Source organism: Hemiscyllium ocellatum, chromosome 30 (assembly GCF_020745735.1).
Source record: "Hemiscyllium ocellatum isolate sHemOce1 chromosome 30, sHemOce1.pat.X.cur, whole genome shotgun sequence".
NCBI lineage: Eukaryota > Metazoa > Chordata > Chondrichthyes > Orectolobiformes > Hemiscylliidae > Hemiscyllium > Hemiscyllium ocellatum.
This window is the reverse complement of record NC_083430.1, coordinates 34,126,240-34,152,081: the sequence shown is the minus strand read 5'-3', so window position 1 is coordinate 34,152,081 and position 25,842 is coordinate 34,126,240. Positions and strand designations below refer to the sequence as shown.

The window sequence follows — 25,842 nt, the reverse complement described above, 5'->3', positions numbered from 1 at the left end:
TAGATGAATGTGAGATGCTGTATTTTCAAAAGGCAGATCAGGTCAGGACTTATAAACTTAATGGTAAGGTCCTGACGAGTGTTGCTGAACAAAAACACCTTGGAGTGCAGCTTCATAGTTCCCTGAAAGTGGAGTCGCTGGCAGATAGGATAGGGAAGGTGGCATTTGGTATGCTTTGAGAGGTCATGTTCTAGCTGTACAGGACATTGGTTAGGCCACTTTTGGAATAATGTGGGGAACTCTGATCTCCCACTTAAAGGAAGAATGTTGTGAAACTTGAAAGGGTTCAGAAAAGATTTACAAGGATGGAGGGTTTGAGCTATAGATAGAGACTGAATAGGCTGGGGCTGTTTTCGCTGGAGTGTCAGAGGCTGAGGGGTGACCTTATAGAGGTTTATAAATTGCAGGAGGGTCATGGATAGGGTGAATAGACAAGATCTTTTCCCTGGGGTTAGAGCATCCAGAACTGGAGGGCATAGGTTTAAAAGGGACACTAGGGGGCAACTTTTCACACAAAGGGTGGTGCATACACATAATGAGCTGCCAGTGGAAGTGCAACATTTAAAAGGCATACGGATTGGTATATGAATAGGAAAGGTTTACAGGAATATGGGCCAAATGTTGTCAAACAGGACTGGATTAATTTAGGATATCTGGTCAGCATGGCCGAGTTGGACCGAAGGGCTGTACACCTCTATTACTCGATGATAGATAAATACAAGCCAGGTTTATGCAATCTAACATAAGGATACCATTTGGCAAGTAGAATGAAATAACTCTAATTGGTAGGAAACCCATACAAGAGGGCAGGTTAAAATTAAAATTTCATTATTCAGGGGTGCAATCATGCAAAGGATATTGAAAATTCCACCCTAAAAGTAGTACCTTGTGGATTAATTGACGCTTTCAACACATTCATCATTTTGGGGATTGAGTGCATTGAAAAGGAGGGAGGGCAGGAGTGGTGGCTTAATAAGCACAATTAATAAATTTATGTATCTAATCTAAATCTAGGTCATACAGCACAGAAGCACATCATTCAGCCCAACTGGCCCAAGTGGATCTTTGGCTTCATATGAACTTCCTTTTACTGTACTTCATCTCACTGTCGTTACTAGAATTTCTTTGGTATTGAATGGACCTTTAACAAATTCAATATGTACATATCAGTCACAATTGCTCTGTTCAAAGAGAACTTTGTGTCTCCATAAAAATACTACATTTAGATATTTACGGTTATACCAATACTTGGTAGGATGTACAATGCAATGAACATGGAATACATCTTGTAAAGAAGAAATTTTGCCCTTAAAGTATAAGGCTCATATTCTTTGGACTTGATAATGTCCTCAAGTAAAGCAGTGGGGAGGTCCTTCTTATTCTAGTAGCGGGATGAATCAGATTAAAAGTTTGACAGTGTATATATTACGACACTATGAGCTATTTCTTCAAACTCAGAAAAATTTGTGTTTTTTTCTTTTCAAAAAGAATCTTCAGGAAGTTCAAAATTCCTAGTTTTCCCACAGAGAGATCCAAAAATATTTCAATGATATCATGCATGTGTATTCATCCCAGATAAGCCTTCCTAATATTTCACACACAGTGGATGCTTTTTAAAAAATCTGCAGAGTGGGAAATCCTTACACAAGGCATTCCTCCAGGGTTCATTATTGAGACATTTACAGTCTTGTTCTGTTTGTGAAATAACTTGTCCCAATAAAAATTTCCTCAGTGCAGGACACAGTTGCTTCCAGGTTTCAAAGTTCTGAAGTCAGCATTGTCACACCAAATATAGCATGAAGAGTTCTGAAAGGTCATTGCAGCTCAAGACACAAAATGTCTTCCCAATTACTAATCTTCTTGAGTTGTATTTAGTTTTAGTATGTTTTCTGTAGTGGCAAACCAAAATTAACCTTTGATACTGTGCAATTAAATACCTGCCAACAGGTGATAGGCCAAATCCCACATTGGGGAAATATGTGGGCAGCAAACTGATTCTATAATATTGGGAAATGAACAATTAGACAATCTACTTGGTGTTGGATACTGCAATGCTGACTACTGTACCATCCACCACCACACCCCCCCCCCCCCCCCCCCACCCCCCACACACACACACACACAAAGCTTGTGATTTTGAAAGACTCTTGTTACAAACTGAGACACAAGATATAATTTACATATATTTTAGAAGCATTTATTTTTGGAGTTTGAAACTTTGGGGTATATGGGCTGTATGCGACTGAAGGGGATTAAAGATCAGCTTGTATGTATTGCTGTAGCCACAGTGATTTCTTTCAAAACAAGTAGTTAGAGACTTCCCAGAGAGTATCGGGATTTGTTTATATTTGGAGAATTTATGAGCAAACAAAGCAAAGTGTTGTGCATTGTGTTTTCAGATAGCAGATCCTGGAATTTGAGGGTTTAAGGGAAGCACCCACAGCTTGGAAAAAAGCTTTTTAGTTTTAGTCAGACAGTTTTTAGTCTTGGCTGAAGTTGGATGTGTAAAACAGTTGCTGCTGAGAAAGGGAGATAGTTTAGTCTTGTTAAGCATTTACCTCACTGTAAGGAATTACATTTAAAAGAACCAGACCAGAAGTGTTTAGTGAAAAGCCTGAAAGGATTATGTGAAGCAAAAGAAATCCAAACTCAAATGGCCCACTTGGAATATTGTGTACAGTTCTGGTTGCCATATTTTGGGAAGGATGTGGAAGCATTGGAAAAGGTGCAGAGGAGATTTACCAGGATGTTGTTTGGTCTGGAGGAAGCTCTTATGAGGAAAGGCTGAAGGACTTGGGTCTGTTCTCATTGAAAAGAAGGTGGTTAAGAGGGGATTTGATAGAGACATACAAGATGATCAGAAGATTAGATAGAGTAGATAGTGAAAGTCTTTTCCAAGGATGATGACGTCAGCTTGTACGAGGGGGCATAACTACAAATTGAGGGGTGGTAGATTTAAAACAGATGTCAGAGGCAGGTTCTTTACTCAGAGTGGTAAGGGCGTGGAATGCCCTACGTGCCAATGTAGTTAACTCAGCCACATTAGGGAGATTTAAACAATCCTTGGATAAGCACATGGATGATGATGGGATAGTGTTGGGGATGAGCTTAGAATAGTTCACAGGTTGACATCAAAGGCCAAAGGGCCTTTCTGTGCTGTATTTTTCTATGTTCTAAATGAAAAATCAAGGAAGAGGCAATCAGATTCTTACGACTGGAAACTGAAGTTAGCAGTCAAATCAACCCATATGAGAGATACAGAAGGGAATGCTCGTGTCTAAATACTGAAATGAATTATTGTTGGGATTAATGAGATTGCATTCCATCATGTTTCATAATCTTTCAATGTATGTCATATACAAATCATTTGTCGATTTCATCATTTCTTTTGCACAATGAATTTGTTTTAGTTAAACCCAAATATACAGCATTGTAGGTTTCAGTGAAAGACAACCTTGACAAAACCAAAACAGCAAAAAAATATGATCAATCAAGCCAGATTGAATCTAACCGGGGATCTGACTTGTCCAGTACAGGTAATAACATCAACTGGGATCGTGTAAGACAGAAAAGCAAAGCAAGCTCACGTTACAGGGGTGTATGTGGCTTATAAAACAATTTTAAAAATCATAACCATATACCACCCACAAGTGTTACCAGATTCTCAGACCTTAATGAATGCTGTACCAGGTGTTCAGTTACTCTCAAGAGTAACTTTTCCTTTAATTATCTTCCAAGAACTAACAGTTAGATAGCATCTTATATACCCTTAAGTCATCTCTAAATATTTCATAATGAACAAAATAGTCCAACGCAACAGTCAATTTGCACACAACAGGTTGCTTGAAAAGCCACAGGATGAAGTACCAGCTATGAAGCATTTTTGTTGTTGATATGTATAAGTGCCGGGGGAAAATGCTTTTGCTTTTTTCTAATAATGTTATAATATTTGAATTCTACTTGAGTTTATTGCTGATTGCAACTAATCTAACTTAGGCTCATTGGTTTGCAAACCAGAGTGTCTGACTCCTAGCAGCTCTGACTTAATGGACACCCTCACCTTGGTTTTTACCCTGGATCTGCCTTTGAAGCTGCTATCCAAGTTCCTCCACGTTACTCATCCAAATTAACCTTCAAAAACTTAGAATCCTTTCAGTTGTTCTTTTGATCCTGCCCCCAGTCTATTTTTTTCAAAAATGCATTGCTAGGATATGGGTGTTGCAAGGCCAACATTTATTGTTAATAAATGGATAATAGTAAACCAGATGGGTTTTTCCAAAAATGCTTCATGATCACTGTTGAACTCAATTCCAGATTTTTATTGAATCTGAATCCCTATCATCTACCATGATGGAATTCAAACCCAGGTCTCCTGGGTCTCTTGATTAACAGTTTGGTAATAATACCAATAGACCATTATTTAATCCTGTCCCTGCTCCTTCCACCAACATCAGGCGAAAGACTTTTTTCCTTCTCTTTGTACAGCATACATCCTACTCTAATGATGCCTGTACAGAAGTATGTTATTGTAGAATATATATTCATCTCAAAAGATAGTCTTCCTAGTATATTTGTAATGATGGGATGTACAATGTTGAAATGCCTCCTTATAAGCTGTGCACTACTTAAATTAGTTGCAGATGGCCTATATTTGAAAATAAACAAAAAAACCCAATTGTTTTCATGTTAGATATGCCAAGGCATACAAGTACAAGAGAAACATACTGCTTTGAAGAATGTTCCAAAATTTTAACGTTTAAGCTCCTCCCCAAAGCATGCACAAGTTCTCCAAGAGAATGAGATCAGGACCAGGTCAGTAAGATGAGATGACAATGGATCTCAAAGGAAAAATGTTTAAGTCAGCCTTAACTACCACGTCCAACTTTTCCAGGATTGATTTTGAAGCAGCTTTTACTGTGGAATTTTTCCCTTCTATATAGGTAACATTGTTAAACACAAGTAACATCAATGTGGATTGTTGGGAGGAGGGCGAGAGAGAGGAGATAGAGAAGAGGCAAAGCGGGAAGAGGAGGAGAGCGGAGAGTGAGAGAGAGAGAGGCAGAGGGGATTGCGTGAAGGGGGTGTGGGGAAGGTGTGCGCGTGTTTTGCGGGGTGGGGGGGTTAAGTGTGAGAAACTGAAGTGTATGTGGGATTTCTATTTATAATGAACATGAATCTGATGGGCAAGAAGTGATCTGCTCTTAACACCCACATTAACAATTAGGAATGTATTCCAGCAGTGCATTGCTCTTGAGAAAGGGGAAATGCCTGACATTCCACCTGTCTTTACATATTTGTTGTTTAAATTCAGTCTTCAGATTTTCTCATTTCGTTGAGTTGAAACAATCAACCAACAGGTAGGCTCTCCAAACATTTAATCATTTTGTAGATATTTATCTGGTCACCTCTACGTTTCTATTATTCTGAAGTAAATGGATCAATTCCTTCAGACCAAGTAGCTATGGATTTTGTCAACTACATATGTTTGCCATTCCCCTCCAGATCTCATCAATGGTATGATGTTACCCACTACATGGGACACTACAACTGGCACAATATTCCATAGTAACCTGACCAGTCAAAATGATGTATGTAATTTTAAACCAATGGTCACAATATTGTCCCACTTTGATAGAAACACAACTACCTAATCTTCCAAAAATAGCTCCAACCCTCAAAACTGTTAGTAGAACCACTGACCAGAAAAGAAGTAGAATTGTAAGGTTGAAATTGATGAACACACAATCAAAACGCAGAACTTATGAATGAGTTTCAAGATTGCTGAATTTACAATTCAGGACCAAAAACAGACAGGCAGTCGATAATTACTTCGAGAGAATCTGCTTCAAAACACTCTGATACACATTTTAATATAGGAATTGGGAGTGACATTGCAGCTGTAGAGGACATTGGTTAGGCCACTTTTGGAATATAGAGTTCAATTGTGGTCTCCTTGCTATAGGAAAGATGTTGAGAAACTTGCAAGGGTTCAGAAAAGATTTACAAAGATGTTCCCAAGGTTGGAGGGTTTGAGCTATAGGGAGAGGCTAAACACGGTGGCACAGTGGTTAGCACTGCTCCCCCACAGCGCCGGAGACCCGGGTTCAATTCCCGACTCAGGCAACTGACTGTGTGGAGTTTGCACGTTCTCCACGTGTCTGTGTGGGTTTCCTCCCACAGTCCAAAGATGTGCGGGTCAGATGAATTGGCCATGATAAATTGCCCGTAGTGTTAGGTAAGGGGTAAATGTAGGAGTATGGGTGGGTTGCACTTCGGCGGGTCGGTGTGGACTTGTTGGGCCGAAGGGCCTGCTTCCACACTAAGTAATCTAAAAAAAAAAGCCAGGGCTACTTTCTCTAGAGCATTGGAGGCTGAACGGTGAGCTTATAGATGTTTATACAATCACGAGGGGCATGGATAGGGTGAGCAGCCCGAGATAATTTCTCCAGGTTAGGGGAATCCGAAACTAGAGGGCATAGGTTTAAAGTGAGAGGGGAAAATTGAAAGGGACCTGAGGGGGCAACCTTTTCATACAGAAGGTGATGCATGTACAGAATGAGCTCCAAAAGATGGAGGAGGAGGCTGGCACAATTACAACATTTAAAAGGCATCTGGATGGGTTTATGAATAGGAAGGGTTTATAGAGATATGGGCCAAGTGCTGGCAAATGGGAATGGATTAATTTGGGATATCTGATCAGCATGGACGAGTTGAACCAAAGGGTCTGTTTCTGTGCTGTACATCTCTGACTAACTTGCCTTTGATATAGGGAATGCTTTTTAAGGCTGTCCTGGCCACCAGGGTATTCCATCGCTGATTCTACAGAATGGGCACACAGAAGAAATTAGCGACTATGATATAGCCAATGTTTATGCTGTGAACACTACCAATAGTTACCAGATATCAATATAAGCAATGCAAACTGGCAGAGGAACTGTACATTGCAAGCTTGTGTGCCATTCCTGGACAATTTCTGATTCTCAAACAGTAACCAGTTTTTATGTGGAATCTGTCCAGAGTTAAGTGATGTTAAACCCCATAAGCACCACAGTGTGACAACTGCACACAGCCTGGGAAGAGGGTCAAAACGTAGCTAGCGTACCAGGAGTTAAACTGAGGCCCTTCTGCAAACTTACCAGTAGGTGTTAAAAATTGATTATAAAACATTATTTTGAGAAAGGAAATCAAGGGTTATACTGAAACACAAGCATGTGGAATTGAGGATTACCAGATTAGCCATGAGCTCAATGAATGGTAGAGTAGACTCGATGGACTGAATGGCCTACTTCTGCTCCTACATCTTATGGAGAAAGGATCTTCTCTCCAATATCTTATCCAATATTTATCTCTCTACAAACATAGTCAAAACAGACAATTTGCTCAGTTATGTGCACAAACTGGGGGCTGTTGATTCCCATATTACATCAGTAGTGCATTGGCTCTGAAGCGCACAGGGGAAACCAGACGCTGTGAAAGAAGCTGTTAATACAAATTTAACATTCTTACAAGTCGATGTGGGTGTGAGTGAGAAGGGTGGCAGGGAGTGAAAGGTAAGGGAATTGGCGGGAACATGAAGAAAATCTGAAAATCAGGGCCAAAGGATCTTGGAAACGGCTCTGCATCAGAATCAATGCCACTCAGAAAAGCAACAAACCCTACCTTTACCTACACATACTTTCATTTTCCTGCAAGAATTTCAACAACCCAAACTCTCATTTAAATATCTTATTGAATTCAAGAGTCAGACGTGCATTCTGGATGACAAGTTCACTGATAACCTATTGGCACTTCATATTACGTACCTGTTTAAAAGCTGACAGAGTTGCAGTTCTTATGAAAAGAATGCACAGTTTCAAGAAATACAATCCTCAAAAAAAAATTAGGGTTTTGCTGAAATTATATTTCCAAAAAGTAAGGTTAAATGTTACTCAGAAACATATGCCCTATAAATCCATCATTTTAAACTAATAACCTTGGAATTTTTTCAGACATGGTGACTGTTTTACTATGACGTTGGATGGGGCCCCCTTTCAGAAATTGCAATGGAAACCAATCTACACAAAAAAGCTCTCATACCCAGGGAGGCTGTGATTAACTGTTTAGGCTGTGAGGGAAAAAAAATCCATCATTCTCTTGGAAAATTCCAATTTTAAAGAGATGTCGTTGACAGTCTACGAAGCAAAGTCTTTCAAAACTGATCACTCCTGTTTTATTAATAAAATAACTTCCAATTATTTAGTATATTTACATAATAAGACCTCTCAAAATCTTCGCAGGAATGCTGTCAGACAATTTTTTAAAAAATGAGTGCCATCTTAGGAGATAAGTGGAAACTGTCAACTCCATCTGAATTTATCATAACCAGAGACCTCGTGAGAGAAAAGAGATACAGCCAGTACGTTGTTTTCTCTTTGCTACCCCCTTGCAGTTCAGATATCAACCTTGGTCAAGAAGGGGAGTTTTAAGGAGAATCTTAAATAAGGGGAAAGGCAGCAAATTTTAAAAGGGAGAAACTTCAGAACTTAGCAGCAAGACACCAGAAGACATGGCCAGCAATTGGTGAACTAAAGAAACCATAGATGTGCAAGAGGCCAAACTGGGGAATAGAATAATTTAGGAACAGGCAAATTAGTGGAACTTAAATGGTATGAGAAAAGGGAATCACTTGCACTCCGAATCCTGGTGTTGCATTTTGCAAGGGCCAAGGGAGAATGGGTGTTTTCTATATAAATAAAAACGTTTTGCAAAAACATCTTTCTCACCTACTTACAAAACCTGTGGAACGTCTGAGCCCGCATGCAAAGTACAACTTACAGAAGATCTAAAAGTGTACCTTAATTTCTTTTGCAGACATACCAAGTGTAATCTGATATACAGCAGCTTTTCACAGCCCTCAAATTCCTCTCACCAGATCAGTTCACCTGAACTAGAATGGCGTAATATCACCTCAGTAAATGGAATGCTTACTGTATCACACAGCACTTACCATTAATGGCTGCCTCAGGCACCTTAGCAAAGGAAGCCTGTCCCATTCTAAACTTTCTTCCTCTGTTATTTATCTCAAGAATCATGTACTCTCAGGATCACTGTCAACGTAGAAAATTAAGAGCTGCATGACAGACACAGCCCCAGCAGAGTGTCGCACTTCACAGCCTGACTCATTCTAAATCCTCAAGGGCTGTCCTGGCTTCATAAATAAGGTAATCTTACTACTTCCCTTCTCAGATGAACGCCCATCATTCCTCAATGCAGATTACTTGAAGTCAGAGGTTAAAGGGGGAGGGGATTAAATCCACAAATAGTGTACTGATGCTGCTGCTAGCACTGTGGCTGTGGGTCCACTTGTGACTGTGCAAGAGCCCATAGGTGTGTGTATATGTGTTCCCACCCACTACTGAAATCTTATGTAAACATTCTGTTGTACCCAGATCCTGCAACAAACGCACCAAACATCAACTTCCTCAGTGCCCTGAACAATATTTGGACCTATGTGCTAAATTCTGTCATTAATGACTCTCAGTTTTATATCGGTCTCCATCCTGAAAGTGTGTTGGGACACAAGTGAACACATTTATAAATATTCCTTGAATTAAAACAAAGATCACTTTGCATACAGTGTGGGTTTACTGCAGCCTGAACGCCTGAAGTTTTTTTTATTAAGAAAGCAAACAGGAATTGAAAAAGGAATGAATGCATAATTCAGGGTTTTTTGGGGGGTGGAGCATGCACTTCAGAGGGATTTTGAAAGGTAAGATACATACAGGAAGACAAAATGATTTTTAAAAAACACTAACTACATTCTTAAAGGCTGACAGGAGAGACTGCCATATCGTATGAAGCGCCTGCTTTCAGATGTGGCATTAAACCAAGTCCTTGGCACCAGTTCTAGGTGAATAAAAAGTATCCCATTTCATTATTTTGATAAGTGAAAGCCAACATTTATATACCACCTTTCAAAAGCGGGGACAACAAAAAAAACTTTTAGGCAGATGATCACAAAAGATTCAGATATAGACGTAGAAATACACAGAATATACAACAGATTTAGGGGGAGGGGTGCAAAAGGGACACTCAAAAGAACAGAGACTTTTATCCCATCAAAATATTAATGATTCTTTAAACTAATTTTCTGAATCACAGGTGGGCCAGGTTGTTAGGCTCCCCAGATTCATTTGCCATAGTACAGTCATGAAGGACCCGAGGGGAGAGGATGCAGCAATGGGAGATGGAGGATCTGAACACTAACTTTAAAACAGCTACAGTGGCCAACAAATTACGTATGCCACACTCCCCCATCCCCATCCTTCACAATGGGGCAATAGAAAGAAAATATGCCTCATGCCAAAAAAAATAGCAAATCTGGGCATAAAATGGAGAAGCCAGAGCTCTCTCTCCTGGTTGCATGCTGCCTGGAACAGTCCCACGTGTTAGCAAGGCAAAAACCAGACACAGTAACAGGATAAGCAGTCAATCAATATCCCAGAAAATTTTGTTTCAGAAACTGTGGTCTTCTATCCACAAAGTTTACTACTTCATTAAAACAGCAAGAAGAGAAAAAAAATGTACAGAACTGTACTCCTGCCGTTTCCTGACCCACTCCCAAACTCAGCATCCCAAAGAGATTTACTCTGGGGTAGCATTTTCAAATGTGTCATCACTTTCAGTAACTCACCAAGATACTAAACTTCACACATAAGCCAGGATTGAGAAGTCCAACAACAAGGTACTTAACCTCACGGGGATTTAAAATAAAGCAGTATCCTATCTTCATTGAATACAAAGGGACAGGCAAAGAATGTTTGGACCTAGGAACAGGAACAGAACAAGCACCTGTCTGATAACACGTGCCTCTATACAAATGCAAGATGATGCATACTTGTGACAGTATTCACTGGACAAACACTGGAATTTCGCTGATTTATCATCATCTCCACAGCCAGGGAAAGCTGCTTAGAACTGGAATTCACCAACTGTTACCCTTCAGGTAAGAGGAGTCAATGATTGGACCTGGAAGATTCCTGGGTGGCAAAACCCAAGTTCTTGAGCTTGAGGTGGGGAGACCACCCAAAGAGTTCGGTGAAGCAGAATGGCCAATACTGAGGAAGCAGAATGGGGCAAAGCGAAGTATGGTTGAGGGAGCAAAATGGAGCAGCATCAAGGAACTGCTGCGGGGCAGAGAGGGATAGTATTGAGTGATCACAAGGGGCAGAGGAACAAAAGTGATGAAGCACTGTGTCAGAAGGACAGCATTGACAATATACTGAGTGTGCACTGCAGGGCAAAGGCACAAATCTTTTCAGATTTCAAACAGTGGCAGTTTCTGACCTGTTCAGTTTCATATATAAAAAAATAAATCTCAGGAGCTGGGGAGTTCCTTCAGACTCCACGCCAACATAAAACCAAAGACAGATTTTAATCACCAGGGGACTTGCCTGGGAATATAATGACCTCTGAATTCAACAACAAATCAAGGATGTCCATAGTTCAAACATAATCCAGTGTTTTCAAGTTGCTATGTAAAATTAGGACATAAAGCTTTGAATGGAAGCTCCTTCATCCTGACATTTAAGCCTTCAATGTGCACTGCCTCCATCAGTGGTAGAGCCTGATAAGCAGGTTTTTTTTAGTGCCACCTTTCAGTTTGGCATGCACTACGAGCAATGAAAGCCGCGGACATGTGCAATCCTTTGTTTCACTGAGCTGCTCATTCAGTAATGGTGCTTTTCTTTATGTTTGGTAAATATTACTTGGGATGTGGGCAACAGTGACAAAGCCATCATTTGCTGTCCATCCCTAATTGCCCCTTAATCGAGTGGCTTGCCAGGCTGTTTCAGAAGGCAGCCAAGTATTAACAACACTACTGTTGGTCTGGACTTGCATCAAAATGGCAGATTCCCTCTCCTCTTTATTTACAACAATCTATCATTGCTGCAGCCAACATCAGCATTACATTCCAGAGTCTGCTGACCTCTCAGCTGATTTCCACCAGCTCAAACTGCAAAGGTGCAACAAACAAACATACTACCATTGGGTAGGCTTCCATGACCCAGCAGGAGAAAGTGAGGTCTGCAGATGCTGAAGATCAGAGCTGAAAATGTGTTGCTGGAAAAGCACAGCAGGTCAGGCAGCATCCAAGGAATAGGAAATTCGACGTTTCAGGCATAAGCCCTTCACCGACACCAGTCATGCATCATAGTTATATTATACCACAGTTCAGAAAGAGGCCATTCAACCCACTAAATCTCTGCTGTGTATGACAGACAATGAATCCACCATTTTGCTCATTTCCCCAGAGCTCTGCAAAGTACACTAACTTACACTTTTAAAAACACATCAAACTAAATTCAATACCTAACCATAAGGAAATATTAGGAGACACAAATACAGGTGCTCAAAGGCCTGTCAAACTTAACACTTCTACCAGTGTATCTGAAAGGAGCAGCTAATTTCCAAGAAGTGCGGTGGTCTTGGGAAAGCATTCCAGAACTTGGGCCCATGGCAAATGAATGTACAGCCATCAATGGAGTAATGATTAAAGTCAGAGATATGCAAAAAGCTGCATTTAACACAATGGAGAGATTTGGGAGGGTTGTAGGGCTGGAGGTGGCTGCAGGGATAGGGAAGCAGAGAGACCATGGAGACATCTGAAAACAAGAAAATGGTGAAGTTAAGGTGGTTCTAGCATGTAGGCAATATAAATGAACAAGAATGTGGTGTGAAATGGAGCACTGGAAGAGCATGGTTTTAAGCAGGGTGTAAGAGGAAATGTCCAAATGCAATGGAACTTAAACCCAAAAGGCAATCAAATCATGGATAGGATATTCAAAAAATCAACTGAGGCAGCAGTGGGCTATGTGGCAGTTGGAAGTGACATGAGAGAGGTTACTAACTGGGGGAAGTTTGGAGATCAGAAAGGAATTTTCAAATATAGAGGCTGCATTAAACTTTGAACCTCAATAACTAGCTGTCCCCTCCAACTACAGCATTTCCAACCACAGCTTAGAAATCAACTTCTCTGAACAAATTCATACTGAAACAAAAGTCTTGATGCTGAACAAAAGTTGAGTAGGAAGGGGAAAGGGATGAGAATAAATGCACAATTTAAAGCAAGTCAGTTCTTGAATTTGTGTATGCTTGATCTGATCTCTCATTTGTTGCCCAGATATCAGACATGGACATTGCTCTGTCTTTTGGTCTAGCATTCTTTAGATGTAAAAAACTTGCAAACCCATGGTCTCTGTTAGAAAAAAGAAAGGGCAGAAAATATATGGAAACACCACAATCTGTAAGTTTCCTTCCAAGACACACCACCTTGTCACTGGGTCAAAAACCTGGAACACTCTGCTTAACAGCACTGTAATGCATGGACTGCACCATTTCAAGGTGGTTCAGCATGACCTTATCAACTATAAGCAATGAGGCAGGACAACAAACATTGGCTTTGCCAAAACCTTTATAGTCTCATGAACAAATAAAGAAATGTCAACTCCCATTTTCCATACACAATAGTGACGAATGAGCCCACCAGGATTGTTAACGTAGGGAGCAGCGAAATCGACATTTCGCTGCTCCTCGGCTGCTGCCTGAACTGCTGTGCTCTTCCAGCACCACTAATCCAGAATCTGGTTTCCAGCATCTGCAGTCATTGTTTTTATGTCGTTGATTTTAACCCTACTGCGAATCCTCTTGTAAGGATGCCTGCCTTGAAGAAGTTTTCCTCCTCTCAAAAAGGGCTTTTGCCCAAAACGTCGATTTCGCTGCTCTTTGGCTGCTGCCTGAACTGCTGTGCTCTTCCAGCACCACTAATCCAAAATCTGGTTTCCAGCATCTGCAGTCATTGTTTTTACCTTGTTAACGTAGGCGCAGGCTTAAGTCACTTCATTTTCCATTTGGGGACTCTGCAGCTTTCTGGACTAAATATCAAGTTCAATAATCTTAGGGCTTGAGCTCTTCCATGTCCTTACCCCAACCCTCACCCACCAAGCCTTGTTATCACACAGTCTGCTATTACACACAACCCATTGTTAGCCACTAACTGTCCCCATTAATAGCTATTCATCCTCCTAATCAGATCATTATCTACTCCTTTGTCTGTCCAACTGTTCTTCTCTTTCTTTGGGCTCTTACCCCACCTACCATTAACTCTTTATTCCCTCACCCCACCCTCTCTTCTGCATTAAAAACAATCTTCCCAACTACCAACTGTTCTGAGGAAGGGTCACTTGATCCAAAACGTAAACTGATTTCTCTGCACAGATGATACCAGACCTGCTGAGTTTTTCCAGCAAGTTCTGTTTTTGTTTCTGATTTACAGCATACACAGTTTTGTCAGTTTTTATCTAGCATGCCTAAATCATTCAGCCCCTCAAGCCTGCTTTGCCATTCTAGATCATGGCAGATAATCTACCTCAGCATCATTTTCCCATGCAATCCCACATTCCTTGGTGACACTTACATCTAGAAATCTATCAATCACTGTCTTGAACACGCTTTGAGTGTGACTGAGCTTTATCAGCCTTCTGGGGTAAAGAATTGCAAAGAAATTCTCTTTATCCTTCTCCTTCAGCCAGCAACCTACTCCGCACTTCCAACATTTTGTACTCTATTTCTGAATTTGCAACTGCTATTTTTGCTGCACCTGTGTACTACTGAAGAACAACACACCTTTTAATCTCCTATTCTTTTGGAATCCAATGCAGACTGAATATTGCAAAGTGATTTAGCAAAATGAATCTCACAAGTCAGCTACCACTGGAAGTCAGTCTTCTGCCACGTTAAAATTGAAAAACTAATTCAAGCATAACATGACCGTGCAATATCAATTTCTCCTCCCCCACATGGCCCATCATCCCCTTCCATCCCACTGTACTCACAACTGCACTGACTCCATTAACAAGTAGTGTTTAAGTAATGTAACCGAAGCCACACCAGCATTGAACTTTCAAAATTTCTCCTCAAGGGGGAGGTATTCGCACAGTGCTGCTGAAAGCCAGAACCAATGCAGGTCACCACCATCATGTTTGGAGTTTTCTTTTTAATGTCTGGCTGCGGGAAGGCTATTACCTCAGCCGAACTGCACAGGCCAACTTAGTACCTGTAAAATTCCACACGTGAGCACTGTCCACTGTTTATAAAATTATTGTGCACCAGCTCCCTCTATTCTTGACTGAGACTTGACTGGTAAGATCCAGACCATCCAAATTGCATTTCAGTTTTATACTTACCAACTTGCCTCTCTATTGTGGAAATGTTCCCATATTCTACACACACCTTCCAACCTGCTTTAAAAAAAAAGCAATCCTAATCTCTCCACTCTCAAAACTAACATTCATTCTCCAAGTTTTCCTCATTCCTCCAAAGTCGTGAATTGGTTGCTGCATCAGAGTTACACGCTTGGCATTATGTATTGGATGCTCCACAATCCAATTTGACCTCTGCCATGACAGACAGATGTTATTCCTTTCAGTCTCATCCTTCTCTCCCACCTTCAATGCTGTTGGCAATTCCATCCTCATTTAACTGTAATCCACTTAATGGAGACTCCTCTCTGGTTCCGCTCGTGCCTGTCACAAAACTGGTACCACCTCTAACCCGAAAATTTATAAAATGTTTTCTTTCCATGATATCAGGAAGCATAAATTAAACTTATATCAAAGTTTTTTTAAATGTAATGTCATTCAGACATACAGAACTTCAGTATTGCTGAAATAAGACATTTTGTCAAGGACTTGTGTCTTCCAATACTCAAGACAATGCATAACTACCAAAGGTAAAACAGTATTTATATTGTGAGAGAGGAATGCTAATGGCTGTAACCAGTTTTGAGTGAATTTTCCACATACACATGCAAAGATTATTACACAAATGCAAAAACCATTAAAGATTTGCATAACAGCAATGCAGTGTGTCATTTGACATTGCTAGCCAATTCAGCAAAATAGCTCAAGGAAACCATTGACATTTGCAATGCAATAATATATCATACGATTTTAGTCCACCACCATTATGAGAATCAGTATTCATAATTGTTGGTCTCTCGCTACTACAAAGTCTGGGCCCAAACTGACGACATTAATAAAAGTTCAAAGCTCTGCACCAGTAAAACATGTTCTATCTGGAAATCTTCTCAATATGAAGGGATTTGGTCTTAACAGCAGGGAAATAATTCTAGATCAGGCAGTGATAAACAGAAGGCACTCCTAAATGTTATTCAGTGTTTCATTCTCTGCACATTGACCAACAGACGATGACATAGTGGTAGCATTAAACAAAGCCTGGCTCCTTGGATAGTACAGTAATGGAATGCACAGAACTTCCAACACATCCAACACAGAAACAACTACTGGAATTGAAATGTGAAGGGCCGTGAAGGTGAAGATTCAGGAATAGAGATAAGGTTTGGGGAAAGCGGGGAATGGAAGGAAGAAATTCAATGAGAAGCGAAGAGGTAATCAATGGGCAGGAGGATGGTGCAGGTGGGAAATAAAATTGCTTCACAGACACTGGGAATGGGAAGGTTCCAGAAATCTCTCGCTCTCACAACAGAATTCAAGACCAGTCCAGAACAAACTTTTGATACAAATGTAGTTCTTTGGTTCTGACTTCAGATCAAGTATGGAACTAAGAGACATAATAATATAGAAGGGAGCACAATTGAAGTCATGTTGAGTTTTGGGCATACTGCACATAATAAGCTATTGACTAGAGGTCCATGATGTAAGAATCTTAAGGGTAGTCATTTTCCAAGCTGTCGTACAATAAGAAAGTTTGATTCCCCCTTGCACAGGGTCCATCCACAGTTTGAGCAACCAACAGACTGGCACCAGCTCACTGTCCTAATAAATAGAGTATGCACCTCATGCTGTCCCTGGCAGCACACAGTTTTATAGGTGTTATGGAGCAGAAGAAGATGAAAATAGATAACTTATTAGGAACGGTGATACATATAAAAACAATTTTCTGTTCCAAAGTTATCACACTCAAATGTTATTGGCCTCCAGAAATCCAGCAAATTTGACTGTGCTGCTGCCATTGGCTTTGAGATCCATACATTGAGATTCAAGAACCCCATCTCTCTCATCAGCAAAGTATTGCCAGTCTGAGACACAGCATGTATTTGCAAACCACACAAGTGAGACTGCAACAGAAGATTGTCATCAGGTTACACCCTCGCTATCCACTGTGCAGTGAGTTATAGAAACAGAGAGCATTTTCTGGAACATTTTTGGATTCTATAGTCACAATGACAGGAAGTGCCTGACTGGCAATTTGGAAATTGGCCTGTGCAATAAGAAATCGAGGCACTAAAACAGCGTGAAACTAATAAAAATAAAGTGAATCTCTGCCTAACTGTTCAAACTAGGGTATTGCTAAGATTATTCAGCATATTGATGGTGTACTCTGATGTTTTCCATCCAGCAAGGGTTACTAAATATTGTCAGTCTCTTTTTGTATAATTTAGCATTTGGCAGGTAACAGCCAGAGCTCCATTAGCAGTTCTCCCAGCATTGACCCAGAGGGTTGAGATGGTTGTACATTCAAGTGGTTTTGACCCCATATTCTGGAGTTCCTTCCCTAAATTTCTGCCTCTTCATACTTGATTCTTACTTCAAAATATTATTTAAAACAGCCTTTGAACACAAAAATAGAAATAAGGATGTCATAGGACCCCTCAAGCCTGCTTGTGCCACTCAATAGGATAATGGTGATCTAATCTTGACCCAATTCCACTTTGATGCCTGATGCCTTGACTGCTTTGTAATTAAGTTTGCCAGCCTTAAACATTGACTCCAGAGTGCTCTAGAGTAGAAAGTTCCAAATATTCACAGTTCTTAGATATAAAATTCCTCATTGGTCTTAATAGGAGACTCTGAGAATGTGCCCCCAGTTCTAAGTTCCCCTGTAAGGAGAGACATTGTCCCAGCATCTACCTTGTCAAGTACCCTCAGTCTTGTGTTTTAACAGAATCACCTCTGTTTCTTCTAAACTCAGTATAGGATCAACTTATTTAATCTTTCTTCACGAGACAATCCCTTCATCTCAGGAATCAACCTCCTCTAAACTGCCTCCAATTTAAGTAATTCCTTCTTTAAGAAGAAGAATAAAATTATATGCAGTGTTCTAGGTGTCGCCTCACTGAGTAGCCAGTGAGACTTACCTCCAAGCTTTTACATTCCAAATCCCTTGAATTAAATGCCAATGTTCATTTGTCTAATTACTTGCTGAATGAGGGTCAGTTAGTTAAATTCGCTGGATGGTTGGTTTGCAATACAGAGTGATGCCAGCAGTGTGGGTTCAATTCCCACACGGTCGGAGGTTACCATGAAGGTCTGGCCTTCTCACCTTTGTCCCTCACCTGAGGTGTGATGACTTGCTGGTTAAACTCAACACCAATAGTCTCTCTCTGATGAGACAGTAGCCCCATGGTCCTCTAGGATAGTGGAGACTTTACTTCTGTACCTGCCTGGTGACGGTGATTCATTTACATGAACAACCAGAGATCCTTCTGTATAATAACATTGTTTTGTGTCTCTCATTTGAATGATCATTTACTTTTCCATTCGTCCTACCAAAACAGTTCACCTGTTACATCCTTGCCCACTCACTTCATTAATCTACAACCCTTTGTAGATCAATTATGTCATCACGTGCTCGCTTTCCCACCTATAACTTTATCAGCAGCAAATGATTCTTCCCAAAATCCAATACGAATTCCTGTGGCACCCTACTAGTTAGCTTGTACTTAAAAAATGACCTATTTGTCCACTGTTTTCTTTTGGTTAGCCAAGCCCCTTTCTCTGCTAATATATTGATCCCAATATCATGAGCTCTTACATGGAATAGAAATATTTTATCATGTACTTTGTCAAACTACACAAGGAACTGCAAATGCATTTCACCTACTCGTTTTCCTTTATCCATCTTACTGGTTACATTCTCAAAACAATAATAGAAAGTCGTTGAACGTGATTCTCCTTTGGCAAAACCATGCTGACATTGTTTATGGTATTATAATTTTCTAAGTGCTCTGCTACTAATTCCTTAACAACAGATTCCAAAATTAGTCACAGGACAGGTGCTAGACTAACTGGCATAAAGTTTCTTGCTTTTGGTCTGCGTCCGTCCTTGAATGGGAATGTTATATTTGCAGCTTTCTAATCTGCTGGGATTTTTCCAGAATTTATGAAACTTTGGAGGTTTACAGGCAATGTAACCTCTATCTTTACAGTCACCACTTTTAAGAATATGGGATGTAGGCCTTAAGGTTCAGTGAGTTGGTCAGCCTTTAGTCTCATAAGCAGGTGTAGTACTTACCTCCAAGTTTCAAGATCCATGTGCCTGATTTACTAATATTCTTGCGACATGGAGATGCTTTTAAAGTCTGCCATCATTCAGGCAAGTACAAAAATTTTTAATTCACTGGGAATTCACTGATCCTCATGGGAGGTCTTGTGGTGCAGTTTTCAATCATGTTCCTGAACGTCATGGGAAATGTTAAAGTTGCGACCAAAACAAACAGTGTTGTTGCTCACAATCTCCTCCACACATGACGATAAAATCTAGATTATCACTCCACTATAGTAAGGAGAAAGTGTCACACTGAGTTTACATCTTCCAGTTGAAACCTTAATGGAGGTCACGTCTGCTGTCCAGCTTCAATGTGCCCATTCCCTACATCGTCTTCCTCTAGAAAACCAATCTGAAAGGAGCTGGATCAGTTAAAATGATTGCTGACAACATCAAGCAGACTGCTGCAAGAGGCTGAGTGAATGACAAGCCAAACTTTGTCATACATGCAAATTTTGGCATAGATGCAGAATGCAAGAAAACAGACTTGTTATACAGCTTATACTACATTTACAGAAATGCCAACGACTCTTCAAAAACAGCAAATTACTTTTCAAATGTACTCACTGTTACATTCATAAAGACAAAAATAAATTTGCTAACTGCAATCAGCAGGGGTATAAACAGTTAACTGTTCTATCTTGGTGGCAACTGTTCTGTTTCACAAAGCCAGTTTGTGCAGAATGATATTGAAATCAACCTTTAATCAGTCTTCCGTTTATCCACCATCCTTACCTAATCTGTCCTGAAAGAAAATCTGGAACTTCAGTAATTAAGTTGACCCTTAACTGGCCTTAAATGCTAGCCTCGCCAGTGATGCCCATGTCCCATGAGAAAAATAAAGGTTTATTTATAAAGATATATTTTACAAATATACACCCCTTAACTTGATCCTCCCAGTTGAAGTGCCTTAACTTCCCCTGATCTTGTTCTTTCATACATAACTATTGCTACAGTGTCCAGTTTTCTTGGACAGTAACACAGACAGCACTCTGCCTGAGCTAAGCAGCATCTCAAGCTCCTCGTTGTTATTAATGTAAAATAGGCCCAGATGAACATACATAACAGGAGCAGTAGATCATTGATCTTTTGAGTCTGCTCCACTATTGATGGGTGATCTCTTTGTGATTCCAATTCAGCATTTTCTGATCACCCTAGTTTCCCCTGCCTAACAAGAATCAATCACCTCGATCTTAAGAATATTCAATAACCCCACTTTCCCTGCCTTCTCAGGGAGAATGGCAAAGCTGCACACCCAACAGTGAAAAGCTTTCTCCTAATCTCTGTCCTAAAAGGCATACCCAAGTTTTTAAACAGTGCCCCCTAGTTTTAGATGAACAAAAAGAAGCCTCCCTTCCAAATCCATCTTGTCAAGGCCATTCAGAATCTTACACCCTTCCATCATGTCACTCTGCACTCTAAATTCAAACCTATCCAAGCTATCCTTTAAACGAACAGCTCATTTCAGGTAGGAATCTAGTAAACCTCCACATTGGATTCTTTCCTAGTTAAGGACACATTATTTGAGGTGTGGCATCAGCAATGGTGTATAATTAAAGTATAATATCCCAACTTTTATGTTTAATTCTTCTATCAAAGGATGGTACCACAAAGAACCTTCTCGATTGCAGACAAACCTTTTGCAAGTCATGGAACAGAAAACCTGAGTCCCTCTGCACTACTTTGGTTCTGCAGTCCATCTCCAAATAGCAGCATCTACTTTTTTTATTCTTCCAGCCAAAGTGAACAACTTCCCAGCTTCCTAGGTCATCTGGCAGACTTTTGCCCAGTTACTCAACCTATTTATATTCATTAGAAACTTCCTTATGTTTTCTTCACAAGATACATTCCTACTTACCTTGACGCCCGAGTGTCATATGACCTACTCCCCAAAATTTGAACATCTCAACTACAAATTTACCCAGGCCTACACTCCCCACAGCTAATTAGTTGATGTGAATTGTTAACTGTTAAGAGTCCAGCACAATCTCCAGAAAGGCAGTCTGTAGATTGCAGTTTCGTGGGAATAGGATCAAATCAGCAAGATGAGTCTCATGGACAAGAGAATGCTGCAGGAAATTAGAAAAATTCTAGGGAAACATCCCAAATCAGGGCTCGGTAGCAAAGGAAAACTTGGGGGGGGGGGGGATGTTTATTCAAAAGGTGCTGTGAAGAATGGAAACAGCAGAGGCAGCTGAATGTCTACAATGGATGGCTCCTGCCAGTTCCAGGATCTTCACAGTCAGATAGTCAAGTAACAAGGTCAGGCAGACACAGACTCCAGTGCTGACACATCAGCACAATGACCTTGCACAGCAGAAATGTTATGACACACTGGGGCAGGTGGAACTCAAATCTGGGCCTCTTGGCTCAGAGGTGGGGTCATTATCACTGCCCATAAGCACCCACTATATCTGCTCAAAAACAGTTCAGAAAGAAAAGGTGAGGGTTCTTGTGCAGTGGCAATATCCCTACCTCTGCACCAGGAGGCCCAGGGACAAGTTAAATCTCCTTCAAGGGTTGTATATACAAGTTGATCAGAAAATTTCTTTAAAAAGGTGAAGGGATCTTGATGTGCAGCAATAGTGTCCTTACTTCTGGGTTCAAGTGCCAATTACTTAAGGGGTGTGTACCGCTGAACAGGTTTAGATTAGATTACTTAGTGTGAAAACAGGCCCTTCGACCCAACAAGTCCACACCTACCATCCGAAGAGCAACCCACCCAGACCCATTCCCCTACATTTACCCCTTCACCTAACACTACTGACAATTCACCTAACCTGCACATTTATTTTTGGACTGTGGGAGGAAACCCATGCAGACATGGGGAGAATGTGCAATTGAGAATGAGAATTGAACCCAGGTCTCTGGCGCTGTGAGGCAGCAGTGCTAACCACTGTGCCGTTCCAAAGGCTGATTGGACATATCTGAATGCCTTGCTTCTCTTCATAAAGTGGTGCAAATGCTGCATTTAAGACATGCAGAAAATCAGTGTAGGAATCGCTGCACTCAGAATCATACAAGTGGATTCAGCTGGAAAGGGTCTTCAGTGGGGCTTGAACCCATGACCTTTCGATTGAGAGGATAAGAATGCTACTAAATAAGCCAAACTGGCAAGAGCTGACCTCTATACTTGCAAACATGGAGGGCCTAAATTCAGAGGTTGGTGCAATCAGCTGAAAGCCATTACATCACCAATCTTTCACCATCTTTCAACGCCTGAACTTTTTTTTTGCTTTTACAGGGACCTGGAGAAGTACATATTGTAGAATTCAAGACAGTTTATAAAGTTGACTTTGATGCTCCAAAACATTTCACACATCTCATCTCCAATATTTAACCTCTTGGTCACATCAGCTGCTGCTATAGCACATAGAAATGGACAGAGTAAGCAAGCTACAATTTCCTCTCATTTCATAAAACTGCTCCGACTCCAAACTATGGTATGTATACTGTGTGAAAAGGATGCAGAAGTTTAATAGCTAAAAAGCACAAAATATTAAGCAATGAATGTTGGGGTAATGCAAGTTCTTTGTCTGGTTTCAAATATATTTCTCAACATGAAGATCATCTACAGAATTGCAAACTCTTTAGGAATTGTGTACATACCTATTATCATTGGCCCCAAAGCATTTATGTTCATACCAAAACTTGGTTAGACAACACTCAAGAGTATTGTGTAAACATCAGGTCACTCTAATTATTGAAAGGATAGCGACACGGAAGGGGCAGAAAATACTTACAGGTATGATAGCAGACCTGTGTGACTGTACTTTACAGGAAAGAATGAACAGGTTGGATCTCTTATCAGGGCAAAAATACAGACCATCAACATATGAAAAAACCAAGAAGTAGGACAGGGAATTCAGAAGGAACTTCTTTATCCAGAGTGTGGTGAGAATGTGGAACTTGTTGCTTATGGAGTAATCAAGGTCTATAGAAGAGATACAAAGTAGAAGCTAAATAAGCACATAAATGAAAAAGACAGTAACACTGAGCCTTAGATGAGAAAGGACAGAAAATGTCTGCTTCTGGGCTGTATATTACATATGATTCGATACAGTAACCACAACAAGGATTGATTAGGGATAATCAGCATGGTTTTGTGCATGGGACATCATGTCTCACTAACATGATTGAGCTTTTTTGAAGTGATAATGAAAGTACTGCAGTAGACATTGTAGTTATGGGCTTCAGCGAAGCGTGCAACAGGGTTCTGAATAGTAGATTGGTTAGCAAGGTTAGACCACATGGAATCCAGAGGAATATGCAACTGGATACAAAACTGGCTTGAGAGGGAGACAGAGGGTAGTAGTAGAAGATTGCTGTTTGGGCTGAAGGCCTGTGACCAGAGGTGTGCCATAAGGAACCGTGCTGGGTCCACTGCTTTTCATCATTTATATAAATGATGTGTATATGAATATAGGAGGTAGGGTTAGTAAGTTTTTGGATGACAAAATTGGAAGTGTAGTGACAGTGAAGGTGGTTACCTCAGATTATACCAGATCTATATAAGATGCGCCAATGGGCTGAGGAGTGGCAGATGAAGTTTAATTTAGATAAATGTGAGGTGCTGCATTTTAGGAAAGCAAATCAGAGCAGGACTTATACACTTAATGGTAAGTCCTAGGAAGAGCTGCTGAACAAACAGACCTTGGAGTGCAGGCTTATAACTCCTTGAAAGTAGAGTCGCAGGTAGATAGGATAGTGAAGTCAGCATTTGGTATGCTTTCCTTTATTGGTCAGAGTTGGGACATCATGTTGCAACCGTACAGGACACTGGTTAGGTTAGGCCACTTTTGAAATATTGCATGCAATTCTGGTCTCCTTCCTATCAGAAAGATGTTGAGAAACCTGAAAGGGTTCAGGAAAGATTTACAATGATATTGCCAGGTTTGGAGGATTTGAGCTATAAGGAGAGGCTGAACAGGCTGGGGCTGTTTTCCCTGCAGCATCAAAGGCCGAGGGGGTGACTTTATAGAGGTTTATAAAATCATGAGGGGCATGGATAGGATAAATGGATAAAAGTCTTTTCCCTGGGGTGGGAAAATCCAGAACAAGAGGGCATAGGTTTAGGATGAGAGGGGTAAGATCCAAAAGGGACCTAAGGAACAACGTTTTCATGCAGAGGGTGGTGCGTGTATGGAATGAGCTGCCAGAGGAAGTGGAGGAGGCTGGTACAGTTGCAATATTTAAAAGGCATCTGGATGGCTATATGAATAAGAAGGGTTTAGAGGGATATGGGCTAAGAGCTGGCAAATGGGACTAGATTAGGTTGCAATAACTGGACATCATGGACTAGCTGGACTGAAGGGTCTGTTTCCGTGCTGTATATCTCTATGAGTCTGTGACTCTAAATGAGCTTTGACCTTCCTTAATGAAGCATTTTGTAACCAGTCACTCCTGCTCCAGGTTTACACCTGATCAGATGGACGAGGAAGCTGTATTGCAGACATTTCCCAAAGAACGAGCCGATGGGGAAAAAAAATCAGAAGGACTGGAACAAAAATATAATCTTGCCCTACTGAGACACATTTGGACACCTGCTAATGAGCAGGCCTGTTAGAAAAAGGACTAACTCACTTTACCAAATTCCAAAGAAAATTTGCAATGGTGAGCATTTTCTTAAAACTCTGGGTAAAAACGTGAGAAGTAAATGCAGGAGAAGACCATAGGACCCAGCAAGCTCATTCAACATGGCTTTCAATTTTACTTTCTTGTCCACACCCCCAATCTCTCAATTCCCTGATAAACAAAAATAATCTGCTTATCTCAGCCATAAATATATTCAATGTTTTCAATATATTGAATACATTCAATGAGACAGCATTCACAGCTCTAATCTGGGGTAAAGAATTCCAATTACTCACTAGCTTTGAGTGCCTTACCCAGATTGAGAAAGGTTACAGAAAAATGATGAAATGGGAGGGAAAGTTCATTACCAGCGGAAGCTTCACAACATTAATCCACCTACCCATGCATTCACAACACAGACTGACTAGAGCAGGGAGGTGGAATAAACTAACCATTATAAAAATAGCACGGACGTCACTTAATAAAAAACTCATTGAGAATGCTGATTTTGTCATTGAAGTTGTGCTGCCTGAACCAAGCTCTCCTGCCTGATGCTGCTTTAAATCCACAAGACTCTTTAAAAAGCAATCCAATGCAACTTATTTTGTCTTTAATTTGTCAAAATATCCAGCAGTCAGGAATATTATCAGCTAAACGTTGACAGGTTCAAGTACAGTAGCGAGAACAGTAGACCAAAAGGTTGGTCAAAGAGATAGGCTTCAAGGAAGAAGGAAAGATTTAGAGGTGAAGGGGTTTGGATAGAGAATGCCAGAGCTTAAGACACAGGAATAGGTACCTTCAACTTCAACTGTGACGTAGCTAAGAAAATCAGTGATACACAAAAGGCTAGAGTTGGAGGATGGCAAGAGATAAGGAAGAGCAAAGCTAAAAGTTCGCAATTTGAGACTCAAAATACAATAT

The 25,842-nt window shown here is 40.6% G+C and overlaps 1 protein-coding gene across 7 annotated transcripts in view; it reads right to left on the bottom strand.

Moving 5' to 3' along the window:
* The window catches only part of LOC132830169 (phosphatase and actin regulator 4-like), a 175,923-nt gene that overhangs the window by 48,214 nt on the left and 101,867 nt on the right, over positions 1–25,842 (bottom strand). The window contains exon 1 of one of the 7 annotated variants that reach the window (XM_060847712.1): positions 8,987–9,160. The exons of 5 other annotated variants lie outside the window; for them this stretch is intronic. In XM_060847712.1, coding sequence (XP_060703695.1) covers positions 8,987–9,071 — 85 coding nt within the window. In that variant the 5' untranslated portion in view covers positions 9,072–9,160. Of the gene's footprint in view, positions 1–8,986; positions 9,161–25,842 lie in introns of those variants that run through there. One more of the 7 variants, XM_060847705.1, reaches the window with a different exon arrangement.